General features: G+C 37.9%; 1 protein-coding gene across 1 annotated transcript in view; it reads right to left on the bottom strand.

Moving 5' to 3' along the window:
- Positions 1–2,374: 2,374 nt before the first annotated feature.
- The window catches only part of MSH2 (mutS homolog 2), a 76,311-nt gene continuing 57,214 nt past the window's right edge, over positions 2,375–21,471 (bottom strand). Inside the window, exons 9-16 of the mRNA XM_025466175.3 lie at positions 19,957–20,080; positions 17,562–17,712; positions 13,513–13,610; positions 9,811–10,056; positions 8,559–8,763; positions 6,954–7,201; positions 4,590–4,765; positions 2,375–2,821 (exon numbers count right to left, since the gene is read on the bottom strand). Coding sequence (XP_025321960.3) covers positions 2,651–2,821; positions 4,590–4,765; positions 6,954–7,201; positions 8,559–8,763; positions 9,811–10,056; positions 13,513–13,610; positions 17,562–17,712; positions 19,957–20,080 — 1,419 coding nt within the window. The 3' untranslated portion in view covers positions 2,375–2,650. The remainder of the gene's footprint in view (positions 2,822–4,589; positions 4,766–6,953; positions 7,202–8,558; positions 8,764–9,810; positions 10,057–13,512; positions 13,611–17,561; positions 17,713–19,956; positions 20,081–21,471) is intronic.

The following is a 21,471-nucleotide window of genomic DNA, read 5'->3' as shown; positions in this document are numbered from 1 at the left end:
TTCCAGCTAGGGTCTATCACAAACATTCTTATCTACTCATCGTAGTACAACACGTACAAGCATTTCTAGAGTATGCACCTAGGAGGACTGCTGAGTCCTATGCATATTTTCAGCCATAGTAGAAAATTATTCCCACCCAGCAGTGTTGTCAGGCATCCTCACCAAGAGTTGGCACTGTCAACACTTTAAATGACTGTCAATCTGGTGGGGAGGGAGGGGTAACACAGTAGAGTTTTCATTTTCATTTTTCTCAATGGTGACTGATGACCTTTACATGTGTATGAACCATTTAGATTTCTCTTGGATAAAGTCCCTGAACTCTTTTTAAGCCAAGTTTTATGGAGATATAATTCAGACACCATACGATGCACTTATTTAAAGTGTACAATTCAATGCCTTTTGGTATACTCAGACATGTGCGACCATCACCAATTTTAGAACACCTTCAATTTCAGGGCACCTGGGTGGCTCAGCGGTTGAGCAGATATCTGCCTTCGGCTCAGGGCGTGATCCCCAAGTCCTGGGATCGAGTCCCACATCAGGCTCCCTGTGGGACTTCCCTGTGCTTCTCCCTATGCCTGTTCTTTGCCTGTGTATCACTCATGAATAAATAAAATCTTCAAAAAAAAATAAAAACCCCAAACCACTTTCATTTCAAAACCAAACTTTAGCCATCATATCACCTCCCTAGCTACCCATTTTCTGGCCACCAGCCCTGTGCTACTAAACTATTCTTTCTGTAGTATTTTGTATTCCCATATGAACAGAATCATATAATACATAAACTCTTGTGCCTGGCTCCATCACTCATGTCCATCCACAGCGCATCCAAGTTGTTTTGCTTGTTTGTTTTTTAAAGATTTTATCTATTTATTTATTTATTCATTCATGAGAGACACAGAGAGAGAGAGGCAGAGACACAGGCAGAGCGAGAAGCAGGCTCCATGCAGGGAGCCTGACGCGGGACTCGATCCCCAGGTCTCCAGAATCACACCCCAGGCTGCAGGCAGCACTAAACCGCTGTGCCACCAGGGCTGCCCAGCTCATCCAAGTTGTAACATTTATCAGTCTTTCATTCTTTTTATGGCAAAATAATATCCCACTGTATAGTTATCCCACACTTCATATGTTCATTAATTCATTAATTGGCCTTGGCCAATTGAGGTGCTTTCACTTTTTGGTTATTATGAATAATGTTGCTATGACTTTTGTGTACAAGTTTTTGTGTGGATATTTCACTTGGATATATACCTAGGGATGGAAATGCTGCATCATATGTTTGAGAAAATCCAAGGCTGTTTCCCATAGTGACTGTACCGCTTACATTTCTCAGTGTGTGAGAATTCCAATTCTTCTACGTCCTCATCAATACTTGTTATCTTGGGACGCCTGGGTGGCTCAGTGATTGAATGTCTGCCTCTGGCTCAGGTGGTGATCTCAAAGTCCTGGGATTGAGTCCTGCATCAGGTTCCTTGCAGGGAGCCTGCTTCTCCTTCTGCCTATGTCTCTGCCTCTGTGTGTCTCTTATGTATAAATAAAATCTTAAAAAAAAAACAAAAACCCCTGTTATCAGACTTCTGATTTTAGCTGTTCTAATGGGTGTTAAGTGGTAGCTTACTGTGGTTAAATCTTTGGTATCTTATGTAGTATTAGTATATTCTCCCAACATGGATCTAGTCTTAACATATTGTGAGGACTTTTAACGAAAAGAGGTGCTCAGTTTCAATATAGCTGAGTAGATGGTGTTGTGACTTAAGAGATTTTTCCCAAAGTCAAGATCATGAGAATATATTTCCTTGTATTGTTTTCTGTAGATCCACAAAACTAAACACTAAAAGCTTTGTAGTTTTGTTTGTACATTTAGGTCAAAAATTCACTGGAGTTCACTTTGTATATGGAGTAGGGATTCAATTTCTTTCTGTCCTTATATGGACACCCCATCATCCCATCACTATTTATTGAAAAGATGGTCCTCCCCACCCATATTCAGCAGGGATAGTCACTAACCCTTAACCATTCCATCTCCTTCCTGTAAAAGAAGAGAAGTGGACTAAATCAGGGTTCCAAATCTGAAAAGTTTTATTAAAATCTGGATTTCTAAGTCTCCCCACAGACAAAGACAGGAGAATGGCAGGTAGGGTGGAGCTCACACCAGAACTCTGGGTTCATAATAAATTCCTTGGCTGATGCATATCTGGCCAACCTGGCTCCTGCCAACAAATGGATACCGTGGGGATCAATGGAAATGATTCCCACAGTTCCTTCTAGCTTAAAGAGCCTTTACTTTTACAAAGTCCTTGGCTGCGACTTGTTTTTTCCATACCATTTGGGAATACACATGTACAGAAGTTCTATTACAAAGAAATATGACACATTTCAAATTCCACAAGCTACATTTTATTTATAAAATTCAACACATTGCCAACTATTGCCCATGTCCATTTAAGTATTCCTCAGCTACAGCTCTCATTCTTCCAAAATAAAGATCTTTGAAAATGTACTCAAAGTATTACTAAATATTTTATTAAGTTGATATCCCGTGAGCCTCAAATTGCCAACACTATGAAAACAGGGTTAATATAAAACAATACAAAAAGTATTACAGACAATAGCTTATCAGTATTTTCTTCACTCCTTTGGTGGGATTTTCTCATGTAGAAACTTTGATTCGTGAAATGATTTCATTTACAAAACTATTATTCTTTGCTATTACCTCAGCTTTCAGCTGTTTTAACTTCATTGTGATGTTTTCTTCTGACATTTCAGTAAAAGGCACTTGCTTCACCTTGGATAAAAACTCCTGAATAATTTTTTCGCCTTGCTGAAAGACATAAGAATGCTCCATTAGTCTTTAAAATGGCTTTCCAAAAAGTCACATTAAATTGTAATGAATTCTTTCCTTACAGAAAGTCCTAAGTTGACCATATTTCTTCATAGCAAATTATTAAAGTATATTTATGTTTTCAGCTGCTAATGAAAAGGGGCTCAATATTTTAGTAGTTCCGAAATCCCTCACCTTTTATAATCAATATAAATAGTCTTAATCTTCTGGAAGAAAAAGAAATCAAGCTTTATAAATACTGTAAAAGGCATAAACAGTCCCTGAAAATTTGGTGCTCCTATACACACAGAATTTTTAAAGTATTTTACTGGCCAGTTATTGCCATTCTAAAGAATATGGCCATTACTTGCCAAGTGATCCATGGGGAAATCCCACATTCCTCATTCATAAGTTGGGGGTGATAACATTACCAACCTCATAGGGCTGTTGGGAGAACTAGAGAGTGAATATGTGTGCTTAGAACAGTGCCTGGCGAAGGCTAAGTACTACATAAATATTTATCATCACATATGAAGCAGAACCAAAAAATCTGCCTTTCATACAGGGAGTTAGTTAGTAATAAATAGCTTAAGGGTTGAAAGGTAGCTATCCAAAGGGAAGGTAAAGAAGATGTATTTCTTTATTAAACAAGTACACTCTTTTTCAAATAAAGATAGAATCTAGACGCAGCATCCATTGTTATGCATCTCCCTTAGCTTAAAGTCTTTTCAAAATACAACGTAATTAATATTATTAAAAATACATGGTTTCTGTTCTAACTGGAAACCAGGGATTACATAAAAGAGCCTACCTAACCACAGATCACCAATAGCTGTGGTGCTGATACCAAGACTATTCCACAGCAACCTTCCAAACAAACCAGGAACAAGATATAATACATTCCTCCTGCCTGTACTGGTACAACAGATAAAACTATACCTTTTAAGCTTAAAAATCATACACAATCATCTATTATTCTAAGAAATATCTACCCTTCAGGTAAAAACAGTATCAAAAAACTCACTGGGTAAAAGCTACATGACAAGAAGTTCTCACAATGCATTAACAGTCAGTGTTGCCAGGACCCAGCAGAGAATTAAGATTCTTTTATTTTCCTTAATGCAGAGAATTATTAATTTTAATTTTTTAAAATTTTTAATTATTTTAATTAAAAAATACATTGGGCATATGCTGTACCTTTCTGTGTGAACACCTGAATTTCATCCATCACTCAGAGAAGGCCTAACTTAAGATGCACTTCTTCAATGAGCATTGAAAACATCCTGCCCACAAAGCTTCCCAGAGTAAACATGTGTCATACACGTTATTCTCTATGACATGCTTATTATCTCCCCAACTAGACTCTAGATAACTGGAAGGCAGGAACTATGTTTATTTCTTTGCTATCCTCTTAATTAAGCACTGAGTAAATATGAAATTAACTAGATTTGATCTATCTGTTTATGAAGTAATAAAAAAACTGCCTGGGTGCCTGTAACTCCTTTGAATTACTTACTTTACACCTAGACTAATATTCCCATCCTCCTACATTTTACAGCTGGTACTGAAAAGCTCTCTTTTGGTTATGTACATAGTGCAGAAATAAAAACAATACAGATGACATCTTTGCCGTGCAAAGAAATCTAAGTGAAAGCCAACACTTATCAAGTAAGTATTAGAATCACACAGGGAACAAATAACTCATCTTGGTGACCTGATAAGATACAATAATACAGGGTTAGATAACTATAGAAACAATTTGACAGACCTCTCTTTCCAGATAGCACCTCTTTGCTGCTGGTTCCATTTCATCATATCCTTGTGATCCTCCAATATTCTGAAACTCCTCTAGTTCCAGGGCTTTTTGTTTAGCACACTCTATAACATGTCTAGGGAAATTTGCAAGCTCTGCAACATGAATCCCGAAACTTTGATCACAGACACCTATAAGAGATTTGAGGGTTGTGAGGAGCAGGGCAGAAAGAGACAGCAATTGATGTAAATAGAACGTGTTCACCTCACCTTGTCATTAGGAAACTTAATTCTGTATTTCATATATATTTGCCAAATGTTTCAGAGAATCTTAGAGGAAGGACTTTTAATTAAGCCTTCAATGGAAAGTTAATTATGACTTGGCACACAATGTTTTATTTTCTCCTTGACAAATGTAGTAGGAAGAATAAAAATATCCCCAAAAAAGTTTGATAATGAATCCTCAGAGGTCTAGACAAGTATCGGAATCTGAAGAAAAATTAATTAACTCAATTAACCCTCTGAGGTTCTCATTTCATAGGGGAGAAACTAAATGAAGTACTAAGAAAAAAACAAGATAAATGTGTGCCACTAATTAAGAGCATTTAATTCAAAATATTACCAGTCTATCCTCTAGATCTGCCTACATTTCCTAGAGACAGTGACTTCAGGAATTTGGCTGGATAAATGTAAATATTTACAATACTAGTCTCAGAAAGTTACCATTCTTACATAATCTTATTCTGATTCTGACCTACTGCAAACACATGACAATGGAATCTTTGACCCAAATTACTAGTAAATTTTATAGACTGGGTAGCTTATCTTTACTCCATTTGCAAAAAATATAGTGACTTAAGGTATTCCTTCCATGTATTTAATATAAATGATGCTCACAGAGTTATCAAGGAGCTTCCATTTTTGCCTCAACTATGTATCAACCGCAAAATTTTTGGCCTAGTTATATATCACATGCATTCTGGGCCTGGACACCCTGCACAACTAAGAGAAACAAAAATAAAATAGAAGCAAATGTTTGATCAACATCCACAGTGATAGAGGATGTATTTCTATCTTCTCCTCATGTCATCTGGTCTTTTAAAATTCTGAAGCCATTTACTGGGGCACATGGGGTGGCTTAGATGGTTAAGTGTCTATCTCTTGGTTTTGGCTCAGGTCATGATTTTGGGGTTTTGAGACTGAGCCCAACAGCAGGCTCCACACTCAGCAGGGAGTGTACTAGAAGATTCTCTCCTCTGCCCCTCCCCACCCTCTCACATGCTCACACTCTCTCTCATATCTTTTTTTTTCCTCTCAAATCTTTTAAAAATAAAATTAAATTCTGAAACCATTTCTTTATTATATAAAACATAAAACAAAAAACAAAACTTCATGCTAAATGTCAGGTCCAACCAGAAGTACCTGTATCTGTTTTAAGGATTTTATTTTATTTATTCATGAGAGACAGAGAGAGAGAGAGAGGCAGAGACACAGGCAGAAGGAGAAGCAGGCTCCTCGCTGGGAGCCTCATGCAGGACTTGATCTTCGGACCAAGGGGATCAGATGACCCAAGCCAAAGACAGATGCTCAACCACTGTTGAGCCCAGGCGCCCCTAAAAGTATCTGTATTTTATATCAATAATACTAATAACATAAACACGGTAACTCAAAAGGATTCCCATTGAAGCATAGGCAACAAAGGATAAAAGAACCAAACACAGTATCTCATTTATATGCAACCTACTGATGCAGGAAAATGTGTTCTTGGGAAATCAGAAAGCTATCTGAAAAAGGTATTCCAATGACTGGTGAAATGTTTAATCTCATCAATTTGGTGATCTCATTAGCTGCCAGACCCACAAATGACAAACTTTTCTGAAAGGAGGAAATACCAACAAACCACAATTTCAGGATTTTTGAAAATCCTATCTTTAAATGAACCTGTTTATGTAACACATCCTTAAAAATACAATTAGATAATCATAACAAGTGGTTTATTTAAGATTAACAGATGGAACTTCAAAGCCTATAATTGTTAGCATCTAGAAGATACTCTGACAAGAAATCAGATTGTCATGGGAAGTAGTACAAAACCCTCAGTAATAATGTTGTAGACAATGGGTTATTCTTCCCGCAACCGTCTTATAATGAGCAGTCCTACTATGAGACACAGAAATATAGACAATGTATCCTGTCCTTGTACCCAGATTATGAATTGAGAGTAAATGTGTTCTGTACAAACATCAATTAATTCACACTCAGAATAAGACAATGAAAAAAAAGAAAAAAAAAAAAGAATAAGACAATGACTGATGACGTCAAGGGTAGTAAATTTCCCAGTCACGCCCGAATTTACGGTACATAAGTGGTATACACTCACCTTTCTTCACCTGATAAAGCATAGTTAAGGTCTCTTCAGTAGTTAGTGCTGTGACATGTAGATTATTAACAGTTGGTATCTGATTGGCCAAGGCAGTAAGTTCATGAAAATGTGTTGCAAACATGCAAAAAGCACCAATCTTTGTTGCAATGTACTCTGATATAGCCCACGCTAATCCAAATCCATCATAGGTAGAGGTTCCTCTTCCCAATTCATCTATGATTATTAAAGAATCTTTGGTTGCAGACCTGAAACACATAATTACATGAAAATCCCATATGATATCCCATATGATATATGATAATACAAAAACCAAAATTAAGGCAATATAATGGGAAAGATGTGTTAAGGGACATAAGGGATTATCTTAATATATAAAAAAAATTCAGTAGTCAATAAAAAAATGGGCATGATCATAAACAACTGATGGAGAAGGAAACAAATAGTAAATAAGTATTTATTGAATTACCAATCTCACTAACAATAATCAAAGAATTTCCAAATCAGCTATCATTTATGTTTTGCCAATCAAACCAGCCAATATTTTAGAAATGGGACATGGGTGTCATGTTACGACACACAACTGGTAGTCATGTAAATTGGCATGCCAGCCACAGCCCTACCAATCAGATATTTGCATTCTCTTCTTTAACCAAATATCAACCACTGATCCACCCAGGCGCCTGTAAAAGTATCTGTATTTTATATCAATAATACTAATAACAAATACAAATATAAGGAGGGGATTTTGTTTGTTTTTTTTTTTTTTCTCAATTAGAGAATGCAACAGTACTTTTTTTTTTTTTTTAAAGTAGGCTCCATGCCCAGTGTGGAGCCCATGTGGGGCTTGAGTTTACAACCTTGAGATCAACAGTTGTGTGTTTAACCAACTGAGCCACCCAGGTGCCCTAAGAATTCAACAATTCTTCGTGTGCTTACTGGTCATTTATTTTTCTGTGAATCACCACTGACATATTTTGCTTATTTCTTTAGTTTTTAAGTTATGAATATTAGCTTGTTGTACTGCTTCTATAATTCCCCACAAACAATCAACAGTAATTTACTAAGGATCTACTATATGTGATGTGCTTTAGAAGACACCAAGAAATGGAAGGCATAGCTTCTCTATCTTTAAAGAGGCACCTAAAAAGTGAAATAAAGAGATTTCAGTAACCTCTAAAATAAAAAAACCTAATAAATTACATGTCAAAGAGTTCAGAGAAGAAACACCCATGACCTGAGGCTTATGTGACAAGGAAAATCATCAGAAAAACAGAATTTCTGTCATTAAGGCCTTCAAAGATTAGAAAGGAAAGGGGGTAAACATTCCAGGTACTGTGAATAGTTCAAGCAAAAGCATGGCAGTAGTGAGAGTTACAAGGTGAACAACTACCAGAAACCATAAGACAAATGTAAAAATCAAAGCAGCTTTCCTCAGTGATTACCAATTATCCTTTTAAGACAATATGAAGTGCATAAAGTTCACAAGACAACTACTGACCTAGATAAAGATTCTCTGATGTTTTATAGATGAATCTGCAAATATACTTATCACAGGAAAGAGATATTCATTTCCAGTCTGAGGGGACTGGGAAATTCACTCACCTGAGAATAGAAGCAGTCTCTAGCATTTCAGCCATAAATGTGGAGACTCCTTTCAACTGACTGTCACCAGCCCCTACACGGGCCAAGATGCAGTCCACAATGGACACTTCTGCTGACTCACACGGCACAAAACACCCAATCTGGGCCATGAGAACTATCACCCCAGTTTGGCGAATATATGTTGATTTACCTCCCATATTGGGGCCTTTAAAATAAATTACATCAAAAAGCAAGATTATTAAGTTATTTCTGCCACTAATAAATTGCTAGTCCTAAATCATACATTTGTGACTAATCACCTGATTATATAATATGGCATATAAGCAGAACCATTAACTGCCAAAGTAATGTTATTTTCTCTTCAGACAAACCTACATGGCATCCTTCATCAAGAGGACCCAAAATATACACCTTACAAATTACAGAATTTGCCTTTAGAAGAACCAAGATTTTCCCACAGCTCATACAGTTACCTGCACAATAATTTTATGTCATCCAGAAAAGTACATACCTAATTAACTAACTGAACACTGTAATTCATTAATAAATGAGGCTATTAGGGAATGGGTAGTATGGTCTAATCCTTCAAATCACTTAAACTCCACATTAAAGCCTGAAGAGACATAGCTCTTCTTTTCACTAAAGCATAAATGATCTGTCTAGGTTAGATCATATGGACAACTTAAAGATCTATTTGGGGAACTAGAATACAGTCACTGTTTCCCAAATACATTTGCCCAAAGACTATCTGCCCTGCCCTTCACTTTTGTTTTATAAAATATGGTTAAGATCTAAAAACACTTTAGTCTGAGACATGCTACATTAGTCTAGAAACAAACTTTTTTCACATTTCACAGGAATACAGTCCCATGTCTTTAAAAGAATTGCTACCTCAAGCTGAGGGCACTGCAGCAGTCAGTTTTGTTTGACCTTCAATGACCTCACTATTGAATGTTCTGGCTCAAAGGGAGGCTTTGAGGTTAAAGGAATATTCCTATCTAAATGCACTAAACCAGTGGAACAGATTTCTTATAAAGATGACATTCGTTCTTTAAGGCCTCCCCCTCCTTCCAAATCTTCCCTCTAACCCAAATGTGAGCATATTACTAACTAGGATGAGTAACACGTTCTTTTTCGAACATCAAAGACCAGGATTTTCTTCATCACTTTAAAATATTTCCACTCCACCATAACAATTACCCCCCCAAAGAAAGCCCATAATTTAGGTGGGGTTTTTTTGTTTTGTTTTTACCAGTAATGATGTGGAACATCTGTTTATCTTTTTCAAAGTGAACATCATTAGGAATAAATGCAACTTCATCTTGAACTTCAACACAAGCATGTCTGGATGCTTTCAATGTAATTCTTCCTTGTCCTTTTTCCAAAATGACCGGTCGTACATATGGAACAGGTGCTCCATTTGACACATGAGCGAAGCTGACAACAGCGTCTAGCTGAGCTAACACATCATTGAGTGTCTGCATTGGTTCGACATAGCCTATATAAAAATAGAAAATGTGCACAGGAATACTGAATAAAGAAAATATATATAAGCCATTATGGGAATAAATTAACTTCCCTATTTGGGAATTTAAAATCCATTTTCTTATTTATATACTTTAAAAAATTAACAGAAGATTGCCATAATTAAACTTGAAAGAATACCTAAAACCTCACAAGATTAAACTGTATTACTACATCTTCCCCTAGTATGAATAGATTTCAAAAAAGTGTGATGCCCTCCCTTATCAAAATCCATTAAACTAAAAAACACACAGCTGCTTATCATAAGAAACATGCAAACACCAGATTGTAAGATAGAATAATGTGACTATCAAGGCCTGTGTCTATATAAACCTGACCAGGAGAGTTTAAGCTTTTTTTTTTCTATCAGTATCACATGCGGTTGAATTATAGCATAATTTAGATCCATAATTGTCACTTAAAATACTTTCAACGAGATTCTACTCTGCTAGGCAATTAAACTAAAAGCTATTATGTACACTAAAAAGTCCCTGACACATGCCAGGCAATGCATGTTTAAGCGATAAAAATGGTCAAATTTTGTAGAATAGATCCTAAAATTTCAATAGCTCTGAGGGGTTGGTGTGACATACCCACACTTATGTAGAACTATCACATGGGCACCAATGTGTCAAGAGCTTCAAAGGAAATTCACAAGAATAGGGTTTTAGAAAAACACAAAGTTATGAGTTTAATCAAGTGGCAGGAAATAGGATTCCTCTTTGACTTTCTTATTCCCCATAAAAATGATAAAATATTTTAAAAATAAAAATTATGAATGGCTGAATCCAAGTAATTCTCTTACTGTTACACCACTTTAAAATTCATTCCTGTCTTATCTAACATGTATTCTTTTTTAAAAGGGAGGGAGCAGCCATGGTGGCCCAGCGGTTTAGAGCTGTCTGCAGCCCAGAGTGTGATCCTGGAGACCTGGGATCGAGTCCCACGTCTGGCTCCCTGCATGGAGCCTGCTTCTCCTTCTGCCTGTGTCTCTGCCTCTCTCTCTCACTGTGTGTCTCTCATGAATAAATAAATAAAATCTTAAAAAAAAAAAAAAAAGGAATGATTCACACTACCCTCTCATGTAGGAACCCTACAAGAATCACCTGAACATTAATGGAGTATTTACTATAACTCCTTTAAAAAAGGAAAACCGAAGCCTCTTAAGTCTACACTTGGTATCTCACATCACCTGGCTCAATAGCATCACCTTTTCTAGTTTAACAGCAAGATAGAAAACTACAAAAATAATCCATTACATTTTTAAATAAAGATAATATGTATATTAGACCAAGAAAAGGTTTCTTTTTTTTTTTTTCTTTTTGAAGATTTTATTTAGGGATCCCTGGGTGGCTCAGCGGTTTGGCGCCTGCCTTCGGCCCAGGGCGCGATCCTGGAGACCCAGGATCGAATCCCACGTCGGGCTCCTGGTGCATGGAGCCTGCTTCTTCCCCCTCTGCCTATGTCTCTGCCTCTCTCTCTCTCTGTGTGACTATCATAAATAAATTAAAAATATATTTTATTTATTTATTTATTCATGAGAGACACAGAGAGAGGCAGAGACACACACAGACAGAGGGAGAAGCAGGTTCCATGCAGGGAGCCCGACGTGGGACCCGATCCCGGGACTCCAGGATCACGCCCTGGGCCGAAGGCAGGCGCTAAACCGCTGAGCCACCCAGGGATCCCCCAAGAAAAGTTTCATTTAAGTTTAAGGTAACTCTAAATACAAAACACTCTCCTTAATTTAAATGTTTAAAGCTAGCAGCTTTAATCTAATAAGTGCTTGATGAATCAGAGGTTTTTTGTTTGTTTGTTTTTGAGGAAGACTTCTAGTTTGAATATACAGTATTTAGAGGGCCAATAAAAAAATGCATAGTAGGCTCAGGAACATAATTCAACTAGAGTTATCTGTTACCGCCAAACAAAAACGTAATCTTTACAAATCTCATTCACCTCAAATCAATATATAAAGTATATTAAAATCTTTTAAGTTTATGTTTAACTTACTATAAAATTCATAATAGTAAAATAATTTACAGAACTATACAAGTGCATAGCTTTTTTATTTGCGCATAGCTTTTAAATAACTTTTTACCACTCAATAATTTAGCATGAATATCCTAGAAACGAGGACATCCTCCTACTTAAAATACACACCCAGAAAATATGACTCCGATACCATATTATCTCTTATTAAATTTCACAAATTTGTTCCAAATGTCCTTGGTAGCTCTTCCCTACCTCCAACTCCTAGTCCTAGATCCAATAAAGGACCATCTACTGCATTTGCTTGTCATGTCTCCATTAAGTCTCCTATAACCTAGAATAGATCTTGCCCATTCTTTTTTTTTTTTTTTTTTTTTTTTTTTTTTTTGCTACCATGACACAGACAGTTTTAAAGAGTACAGGACTTAAAAAGACTGTCCCACAATCTAAATTTATCTAAGCTTTCCCTTCTTGTTAACAATCAGGTTAAACATTTTTGTCAAGAATACCACATGGGCAATACTGTGCTCTTCCCTCCACATCACATCAGGAAATTACATATATATATATATCCTCTGTCCCAGTACTGATGATACCTTTGATCACCTGGTTGAAGTAGTTCTTTGGTATATTTTTGAAATGCACAATAAAAGCTATAGTCAATACACCCATGACGACAGGCAAGCCTTCCAGTTTGACATATTGGCCCTAGTCCTGTGTGAAATATACATTCATTCTGTGCTAAGGGCAATATCGTAGTGTCAAGTCATGCAACTTTCTCAACAGTGCCCTCCATAAGGAAATCTGAAAATCCACATAATGGCACGCAGGGGCAGACCGGGTGGCTCAGCGGTTTAGCGCCGCCTTCCGCCCAGGGTGTGATCCTGGAGACTCGGGATCAAGTTTCACATCGGGCTCCCTGCATGGAGCCTGCTTCTCCCTCTGCCTGTGTCTCTACCTCTCTTTCTCTCTGTGTCTCTCATGAATAAATAAATAAATTTAAAAATCTAAAAAAATAAAAACGGCACACAGAATCCAGAGGCTTGCTTCATGTGTGATTTTCTATTTGTTTTTCAGTGATATTTATTTCCAGAAATTAGAGCATAAGCCACAGATAATCTAAGATTATTAGTGCCTTGTAGCTCTTGGGTGTTTCTTTTCCTTGTTACAACTACACTAAATTTTGTGCTTCTATGCATGTGTTTTTCAGGGTATTCTCATTCCTGAGCCTGTACTAGCTTATCTTTGAATTTACAAGAGTTATTTTCAGTGACTTTTCCTATCACAATACAGCATGCATTATTTCATAGGTTGCCTAACATAATAGTCACAGTATGTAACAGCTTTTTAAAAAAACGCTTCAAACAACCCAATATTTTTTCTATTACGAGAAACCAGGTTATATTCAGAACATTTAACATATTGGTTCTATTAAATTTACCTGAAGAAATATTGACAATTTCTTTAACAATGGCATCCTGGGCTTCCTCGTACTCGGTTTTATTTTTGGTATACTCTTCATTGAGAGAAGTCAGTTTGCTGCAAATCAAGATAATAATATTATTAAAAATTACCAAATCATGGGGACCTAGGTGGCTCAGTGGTTGAGCATCTGCCTTTTGGCTCAGGTCATGATTCCAGGGTCCAGGGATCGAGTCCCCCATCAGGCTCCCTGCAGGAAGTTTGCCTCTCTCTCTGCTTATGTCTCTTATGAATAAAATCTATAATTAAAAACAAAATCTGGGACACCTGGGTAGCTCTGTGGTTGAGCATCTGCTTTCAACTCAGGGCGTGATCCTGGGTGCAGGGATCGAGTCCCATATATTGGGCTCTCCGTGGGGAGCCTGCTTCTCCTCTCTCTGCCTCTCTCTTCTCTCATGAATAAATAAATAAAATCTTAAAAAAAATCTACTGGAAGTAAATATTACTACATAAAATATGCCCAGAGCATCTGTCCTATAAGCACCAGAACAATAATTAAAATGAAAATGTGAGTAGAAAATGGGCAAATCATTAGGGGCAGATGTGGATGAAATCCACTGTATTAATATTTACTCTGTTTGGAAGAGCCCACTGGCACAATTCTTGCTGTAACATTTATTCCCTTGAGTAAAATTCTGATCTGTGACCTTTTCTAAAATATAAATACAGTAAATCTTCATCCTCATTTCAAATAGTGGTCAAATTCCCTTTTTCAAATACACACACACACAGTTTCTCTCATTACTATAGTATATAGCTATCTTTTGATAGTGAAGGTTGTCAAAAAGGAATGAAAATGTTTTGAAAACCAAATCTTGGGATGCCTGGGTGGCTCAGCTGTTGAGCGTCTGCCTTTGGCTCAGGGCGTGATCCCAGGGTCCTGGGATCGAGTCCCATATATCAGGCTCCTTACAGGAAACCTACTTCTCTTTCTGCCTATGTCTCTGCTCCTCTCTCTGCGTCTCTCATAAATAAATAAACAAACAAACAAACAAACGACAAAGACATTATAAAAGTGAGACCACTATGTAAAAGAAGAACAAATGAAAGTAGATGAGGATCAAATTCTGCAGGTTACAATAAAGGTTCTAGATTTTTCTGGATGACAGACACAGGAGGTTTTTAAGAAGGAAAATTAACTGGTCAGAAGTCAGATATAAAGCAAGCATTCAATTTGTTGACAAAAATAAATAAATGAATCTGCCACAACTTTTGGACTAAATGTGGTTATTCAGCTCAATCTCTTTTATTAAAAACTAACCAATGACGATTTGAAGGTGGTTATAATACCCCAAAAGTTCTGTCTTACCTAAGCCATTATTGCATATAGTTTGAATCAGGGATATAGTTTGCTGGAAAAACTACTACTAAATTGGGCAATAGGAGATGTAGCTGTGAATCTACTGTTACTACCTGTCTAATCCTGGGGAATTGGGAGTTTTGGTTTTTTTTTTTATCTAAATAACGAGAGAAATAGGGCAGCCTGGTGGCTCAGCGGTTTAGTGCCGCCTTCAGCCCAGGGCCTAATCCTGGACACCCGGGATCAAGTCCCACATCGGGTTCCCTGCATGGAACCTGCTTCTCCCTCTGCCTGTGTCTCTGCCTCTCTCTCTGTGTCTCTCATGAGTAAATAAATTAGAAAATCTTTAATAAATAAATGAATAAATAGAGAAATAAACCTATTTATTTCAGAATTGTTACAAGAAACAAACTGAACAGGTTGTTTTCATTCTTGTGGTGTCTGAACACCTAGAATAACAACTGCATGTAATAGACACTCAAAATACTTGCTCAGTAAATGGATAAAAGGGGATCACATACACAAAACTACCCTGTGAAATATGGGGGATATTCAGGAGGAGTGGGTGTAAGGCCTGACATAGATTTTAATAGAGTACAAGAAGGAAAAAGATAAATGTCCTCATCTCAAGTCACAGAAGATTATTTCAAAATAATTATTTTTTTCACCTATAATTTGTTCAGAAACTTCCTTACATCAGTGAAGGAAAAAGAAAACTTGTAAAATCTTTTTTAGCATGAAACAGGATTTTTTTTTTTTTAAAGAAAAGATTTATTAATTTATTTATTCATGAGGGACACACAGAGAGAGGCAGAGACACCGGCAGAGGGAGAAGCAGGCCCCATGCATGGAGCCCGATGTGGGACTCGACCCCAGGACTCCAGGATCACGCCCTGGGCCGAAGGCAGGCTCTAAACTGCTGAGCCACCCAGGCGTCCCTGAAACAGGATTTTTAAAAAGCAATAACCTAATGAGTGGCCTCACTAAAGCTGGTAGGCATTTCCCTAAACTAATTTATATATCCAGTTCATACAACAGATTTTTTAAAAAGATTTTATTTATTCATGAGAGACACAGAAACACAGAGACAGAGACAGAGGGAGAAGTAGCCTCCCTGCAAGGAGCTTGATGCAGGACTCGATCCTAGGACCCCAGGATCATGCCCAGAGCTAAAGACAGATGCTCAACCACCTGAGCCAGCCAGGCACCTCATATCAGAATTTTTTAAAAGATTTTATCTGACAGAGCAAGAGTGCATACAAGCAGGGCCAGGGAGAGGCAGGCAGAGGGAGAGGGAGAAGCAGACTCCCCACCAAGCTGGGAGCGCAACTCAGGGCTGGATCCCAGCATCCTGGGACCATGACCTGAGCCGAAGGCAGAGGCCCAATTGATTGGGCCACCCAGGCGTCCTGTGATATACCAGAATTTTTTTAACTGATTAATGATAGCAAAGCTTTCTTAGAAAAAACAAACATGAAAATAATTATAAAGTAGAGAGAGAGATGATAGGAAACTGACAGATATGGAAGCATAATTGAAACTAACCATGATATGATCTATTTCATATTGACCAAAAGAATGGTGAGAGAGGACAGCCCGGGTGGCTCAGCGGTTTAGTGCCACTTCAGTCCAGGGCCTCGCCCTGGGGACCAGGGATCGAGTCCCATGTCCAGCGCCCTGCATGGAGCCTGCTTCTCCCTCTACCTGTGTCTCTGCCTCTGTGTGTGTGTGTGTGTGTGTGTGTGTGTGTGTGTCATGAATAAATAAATAAAATCTTAAAAAAAAAAAAAAGAATGGTGAGAGATATGTGAAAGAACAATCTTTTTTTTTTTAAATTGGAGTTCAATTTGCCAAACTATAGCATAATATTCAGTGCTCAACCCATCAAGTGCACCCCTCAGTGCCCGTCACCCAGTCACCGAACCCCCTGCCCATCTCCCTTTCCACTACCCCTTGTTCATTTCCCAGAGTTAGGTGTCTCTCTCTCTCTCTCTCTCTCTCTTTTTTAAAGATTTTATTTATTTATTCATGAGAGACATAGGCAGAGGGATAAGTAGGCTCCATACAGGAAGCCCGATGTGGGACTTGATCCCGGGACTCTGGGATCACGCCGTGAGCAAAAGGCAGACCCTTAACCACTGAGCCACCTAGGTGTTCTGAACAATCTTTTTTCTATTTTTAAAGATTTATTTCTTTTAGAAAGAGGAAGAAGAGAAAATCTCAAGCAGACTCCCCACTGAGCAGGGAGCCGGATGCAGGGCTTGATCCCATGACCCTGAGATCAAGACCTGAGCCAAAATCAAAAGCCAGACGCTCACTCCACTGAGCCACCCAGGTGCCCCATGAAAGAATCTTAAAAACAGACCCAAAGTGTCACTTCAGTCAATGAGGAAGAGAGGAGTTATTTAACAAGTAGTGTTGAAACACCTGATGAGGCTCTTATAAGAATATAAAGCTTCCATAGAGCCAACATGGCCCCAGCAACTAATAAAGAGCATGGCACAGAGTGAGAACACATTTTCGGTGGGCTGAATAAATTCATCCACATGTAAAAAAAATAAAAAGAATATAAAGCTTCTTTCTTACCTGATACCTCATATCAATTAATAAGGTAAAACTTCCTTATGGAACATGCACATTTCATCCGAGAATAATTTAGTTCCTTGGAGCTACTGAAGGCTTAACAAAATAATATAGGTAATACAAACCTGTTGGTAAATTTAACACCATTCTTCTGGATATCTACTGTACTGAAGTTTTTATTGTTGCGAAGGACTTTTTCTTCCTTACATGTTACTCGAAAATAATAACCAAACTGTGCACTGGAATCCAGTTTAATCTGTTTGCCAGGATCCAAACCTTCATGAAATGGAAATAAAGAAAAAGGTCATAGATGTCTACAGTTGTTTTTCAATGTAAATATCTAAAACAATTAACTCTAAATGGTGAAAAACATACCTTCATTATAAGACAGCACACTGGAAATTAAGGTTAGCTGGGAAATATTTGAACTACTTCTCTCAAAAACTATATGAATGAAGGCTATCTATAAAAACCTTAAACTCTTTTATTAATGTTAGCTTCTGATGCAGAAATGCTTTCTGGGTGTACCCATCCAAGTCTGCAGAGCACAACAGTGGGCTATGGGCACAAGGATGGATCCGATATGGGCCCTGTCCTTGTGGAGTTCTGCATCAGGGTTCTTTATTTCACTAAAGAATTTCTCTGGAACTAATAAAGAGTATGATTAAAGTGCACAAATATACTTTCCATACAAAAACTTAAAATGCTCACAATCAAACTCTATACAACTAGGACATATATTGTCTGTTAAGTATAGGAAACTTCCCAAAATAAGCAACGATCAATCAGCTAGACTTTACCTAAGATTTTTGAGTTTTTATAAATCTGTCCTCATCACCTCATTCATCAATGTCATCTTTAGAGTGTAAGCCAGAAGAGAGAGATCATATCTATAAATTTAATTGCTAAGGGATGGCTATCAAATATTAGTACCAGCAAACAACTAAAGACAGACTTCACTGGGCTGGGGAGGAAAGAGATTGTGGAAAGAATGTAGAAAAAAAGAAAAAGGAATGTAAAAAGAGCTATGAAATGAGAAGGGTAAAGAAAGACAAAGATTCTTTACCTAGGGTCTAGCCCATATATGGATTTTTCATGGAAACTATTTGCAAATTTTTTGTATATGTAGGTATGGACATATTTTTGGGAAGAGGATTCATAACTTTCATCCATTTCTCAAAAAGTAGGATGCCAGGCAGCCCCGGTGGCCCAGTGGTTTAGCGCCACCTTCGGCCCAGGGTGTGATCCTGGAGACCTGGGATCGAGTCCCATGTCAGGCTCCCTGCATAGAGCCTGCTCCTGCCTCTCTCTGTCTGTCATGATTAAATAAATAAAGTCTTGGAAAAAAAAAAAAAAAAGTAGGATGCCTGGGTGGCTCAGCCGGTTGAGCCTCTGGTTTCAGCTCAGAGGGTGATCCCAGACTTCCAGGATGGAGTTCCACATCGGGCTCCCAGTGGGGAGCCTGCTTCTCCCTCTGCCTAGGTCTCTGCCCCTCTCTCTGTCTCTCATGAATAAATAAATAAAATCTTAAAAAAAAAAAATTATCCAAAAGTTTAATAAGAATTACTACTTGAGGGGTCTTCTAATGTGCTAAGATTTATTTATTCATTCAACAAACATGAGAGATTCTCAAACAAAAAGGTTCATAAATTCAAAACAAATTAGGGTGAATAATTAGGACTAACTGGGGAATTAATAATCTAGTATGGTGGTGCTTGGGTGGCTGGGTCAGTTAAGCAACAGTCTCTTGATTTCAGCTCAGGTCATGATCTCAGGGCTGTGAAATCAAGCCCCACATTGGGCTCTATAGTGGGTGAGGATGACTCTGCTTAAGATTTTCCCTCTGGGGCACCTGGGTGCCCAGTGGTTGAGCGTCTGCCTTTGGCTCAGGTCATGATCCAGGGGTCCTGGAATCAAGTCCCACATCAGGCACCCCGTAGGGAGCCTGCTTCTCCACCTGCCTATGTTTCCATCTCTCTCGTAAATAAATAAATAAAATCTTACCAAAAAAAAAAAAAGATTTTTCTCTCTTCCTCTCCCTCTCTCCCCACTCACACTAATGCATGCACTCTCGCTCTCAAAAAGAAAAAAAATCTAGTATGGAAGGCAGATGTTTAAAAAATGCTGATGTTAATGAAGTGCTTGGGAACCCAAACACCAAATAAATGAACCATTCCTAGTAGAATGAAGCTTACAGAGGAGGTGACATTTAATACAGATCCTATTTGAAGGAAATGATGCAAGGGCCTCTTAATTGACTTGTCTGTCAGGAATGTGGGATCATCCTAGGGTTATAGAGTTAGTAAGAGATGAATCTGGAAGAGGGTGAGGCTCCACATGCAAAGAATCTTATACTTCAACTTGGAAGTATTTGTAATCTTACTCTGTGGAGGAAAGGCCTGGCACTTTACACAAGGAAGTGGCATGATCTACTGTGTCTTCTAGGAAAGTAATTCTGGCACCGGTGTGGAGGATATAGAGACAAAAGAATTACTCAAACCACCAATGAGGCCTTCTTACCTAGATCTCTTGCTGCACTTATCAATGTTGACTGCATCTTCTTTTCTAAGTCATCCATTATTTCCCTTAATTCACTCAGATTGGGATCAAATGAAGGTTTTACAAGGAATTCATGGTTTTCCACCTAAAAACAGAACAAATAGCTGAATTCTATAAATGATGGGTAAAGATGGAAATAACAATGTACTTTCATTTCCTTCATTTGAATTTCACTTGTATTTTGAGTTAAACTCATGTTTTAAGCCAAGACTATAAGGAGTTTCCACTTATTAGATGTAATATTCTGTTTATAAGGAGCTTAGAGCTCTAGATGTCCAAAAATTAGATGAAAAAGCTGCAGTACTTATATCACTACTAGTAGTAGCTATTTTTATTTATACTTCCCCCTAAACAATGTTCAACATGTTCTTCCTGAACATTACTAAAGAACGTTCAATGTTCATAGCCTTTAACAGAATGCATAGTTTTTACTCAAACCACGAATTCATCTTCAGAACCTCAGAATTTTTTTAAAAAGCTACAGAATTTCATTTCTGCACACTGAAAGCTGATCAAAATCTCTCAAGGGGATGTCTAGTGGCTCAGCTGGTTGAATGTCGGACTCCTGATTTTGGCTCAGGTCATGATCTCAGGGTTGGGCTCCAAGCTCAGCAGCCTGCTTGGGATTCTTTCTCTCCCCCTCTTTTTGCCCCTTGCCCTACTCCTGCTCTCTAACTCATTCTAAAATAAATAAATAAAATCCTTTTAAAAAAATCTCTTACTTTGTTTCCCTAAATTCTTACCAGTAATAGCCAGCAAGAAATCATAATGAAAGATAGTTCTCACTTACAATGGCAAATGTATACAGAAAATATTTAGAAACAAAGTCTTAACTATTTAGGACTTTTGTAAAAAAATTACTGCTTATTGGAATATTTAAAACTGGTAAACTGGGATCCCTGGGTGGCGCAGCGGTTTGGCGCCTGCCTTTGGCCCAGGGCGCGATCCTGGAGACCCAGGATCGAATCCCACGTCAGGCTCCCGGTGCATGGAGCCTGCTTCTCCCTCTGCCTGTGTCTCTGCCTCTCTCTCTCTCTGTGTGTGACTATCATAAATAAATAAAAATTAAAAAAAAACAAACAAAACAAAACTGGTAAACAAAAAGGTAAACCATCAAAAAAGAAAACCAAACTGAACATGACCATCTACTCATTCCTAAGAGACTGTCCAATAGGAATCCCTTTTTGAAACAAAACAATTAATACTTAGACAAAATTAGAAAAGAATACCTTTTTAAAAAGAATGAAGTATATCCTTACAGATACTAAGAATTATTAAAAAGAATTAGAGGGGGGGCAGCCCAGGTGGCTCAGTGGTTTAGTGCCGCCTTCAGCCCGGGGTGAGAAGCCCAGGATGGAGTCCCATGTCGGGCTCCCTGCATGGAGCCTGCTTCTCCCTCTGCCTGCGTCTCTACCTCTCTCCGTCTCTCATGAATAAATAAATAAAATCTTAAAAAAAAAAAAAAAAAGAATTACA

Source organism: Canis lupus, chromosome 10 (assembly GCF_003254725.2).
Source record: "Canis lupus dingo isolate Sandy chromosome 10, ASM325472v2, whole genome shotgun sequence".
Taxonomy (NCBI): domain Eukaryota; kingdom Metazoa; phylum Chordata; class Mammalia; order Carnivora; family Canidae; genus Canis; species Canis lupus.
The sequence above is the reverse complement of the archived record's forward strand: the minus strand, read 5'-3'. Positions and strand labels throughout refer to the sequence as shown.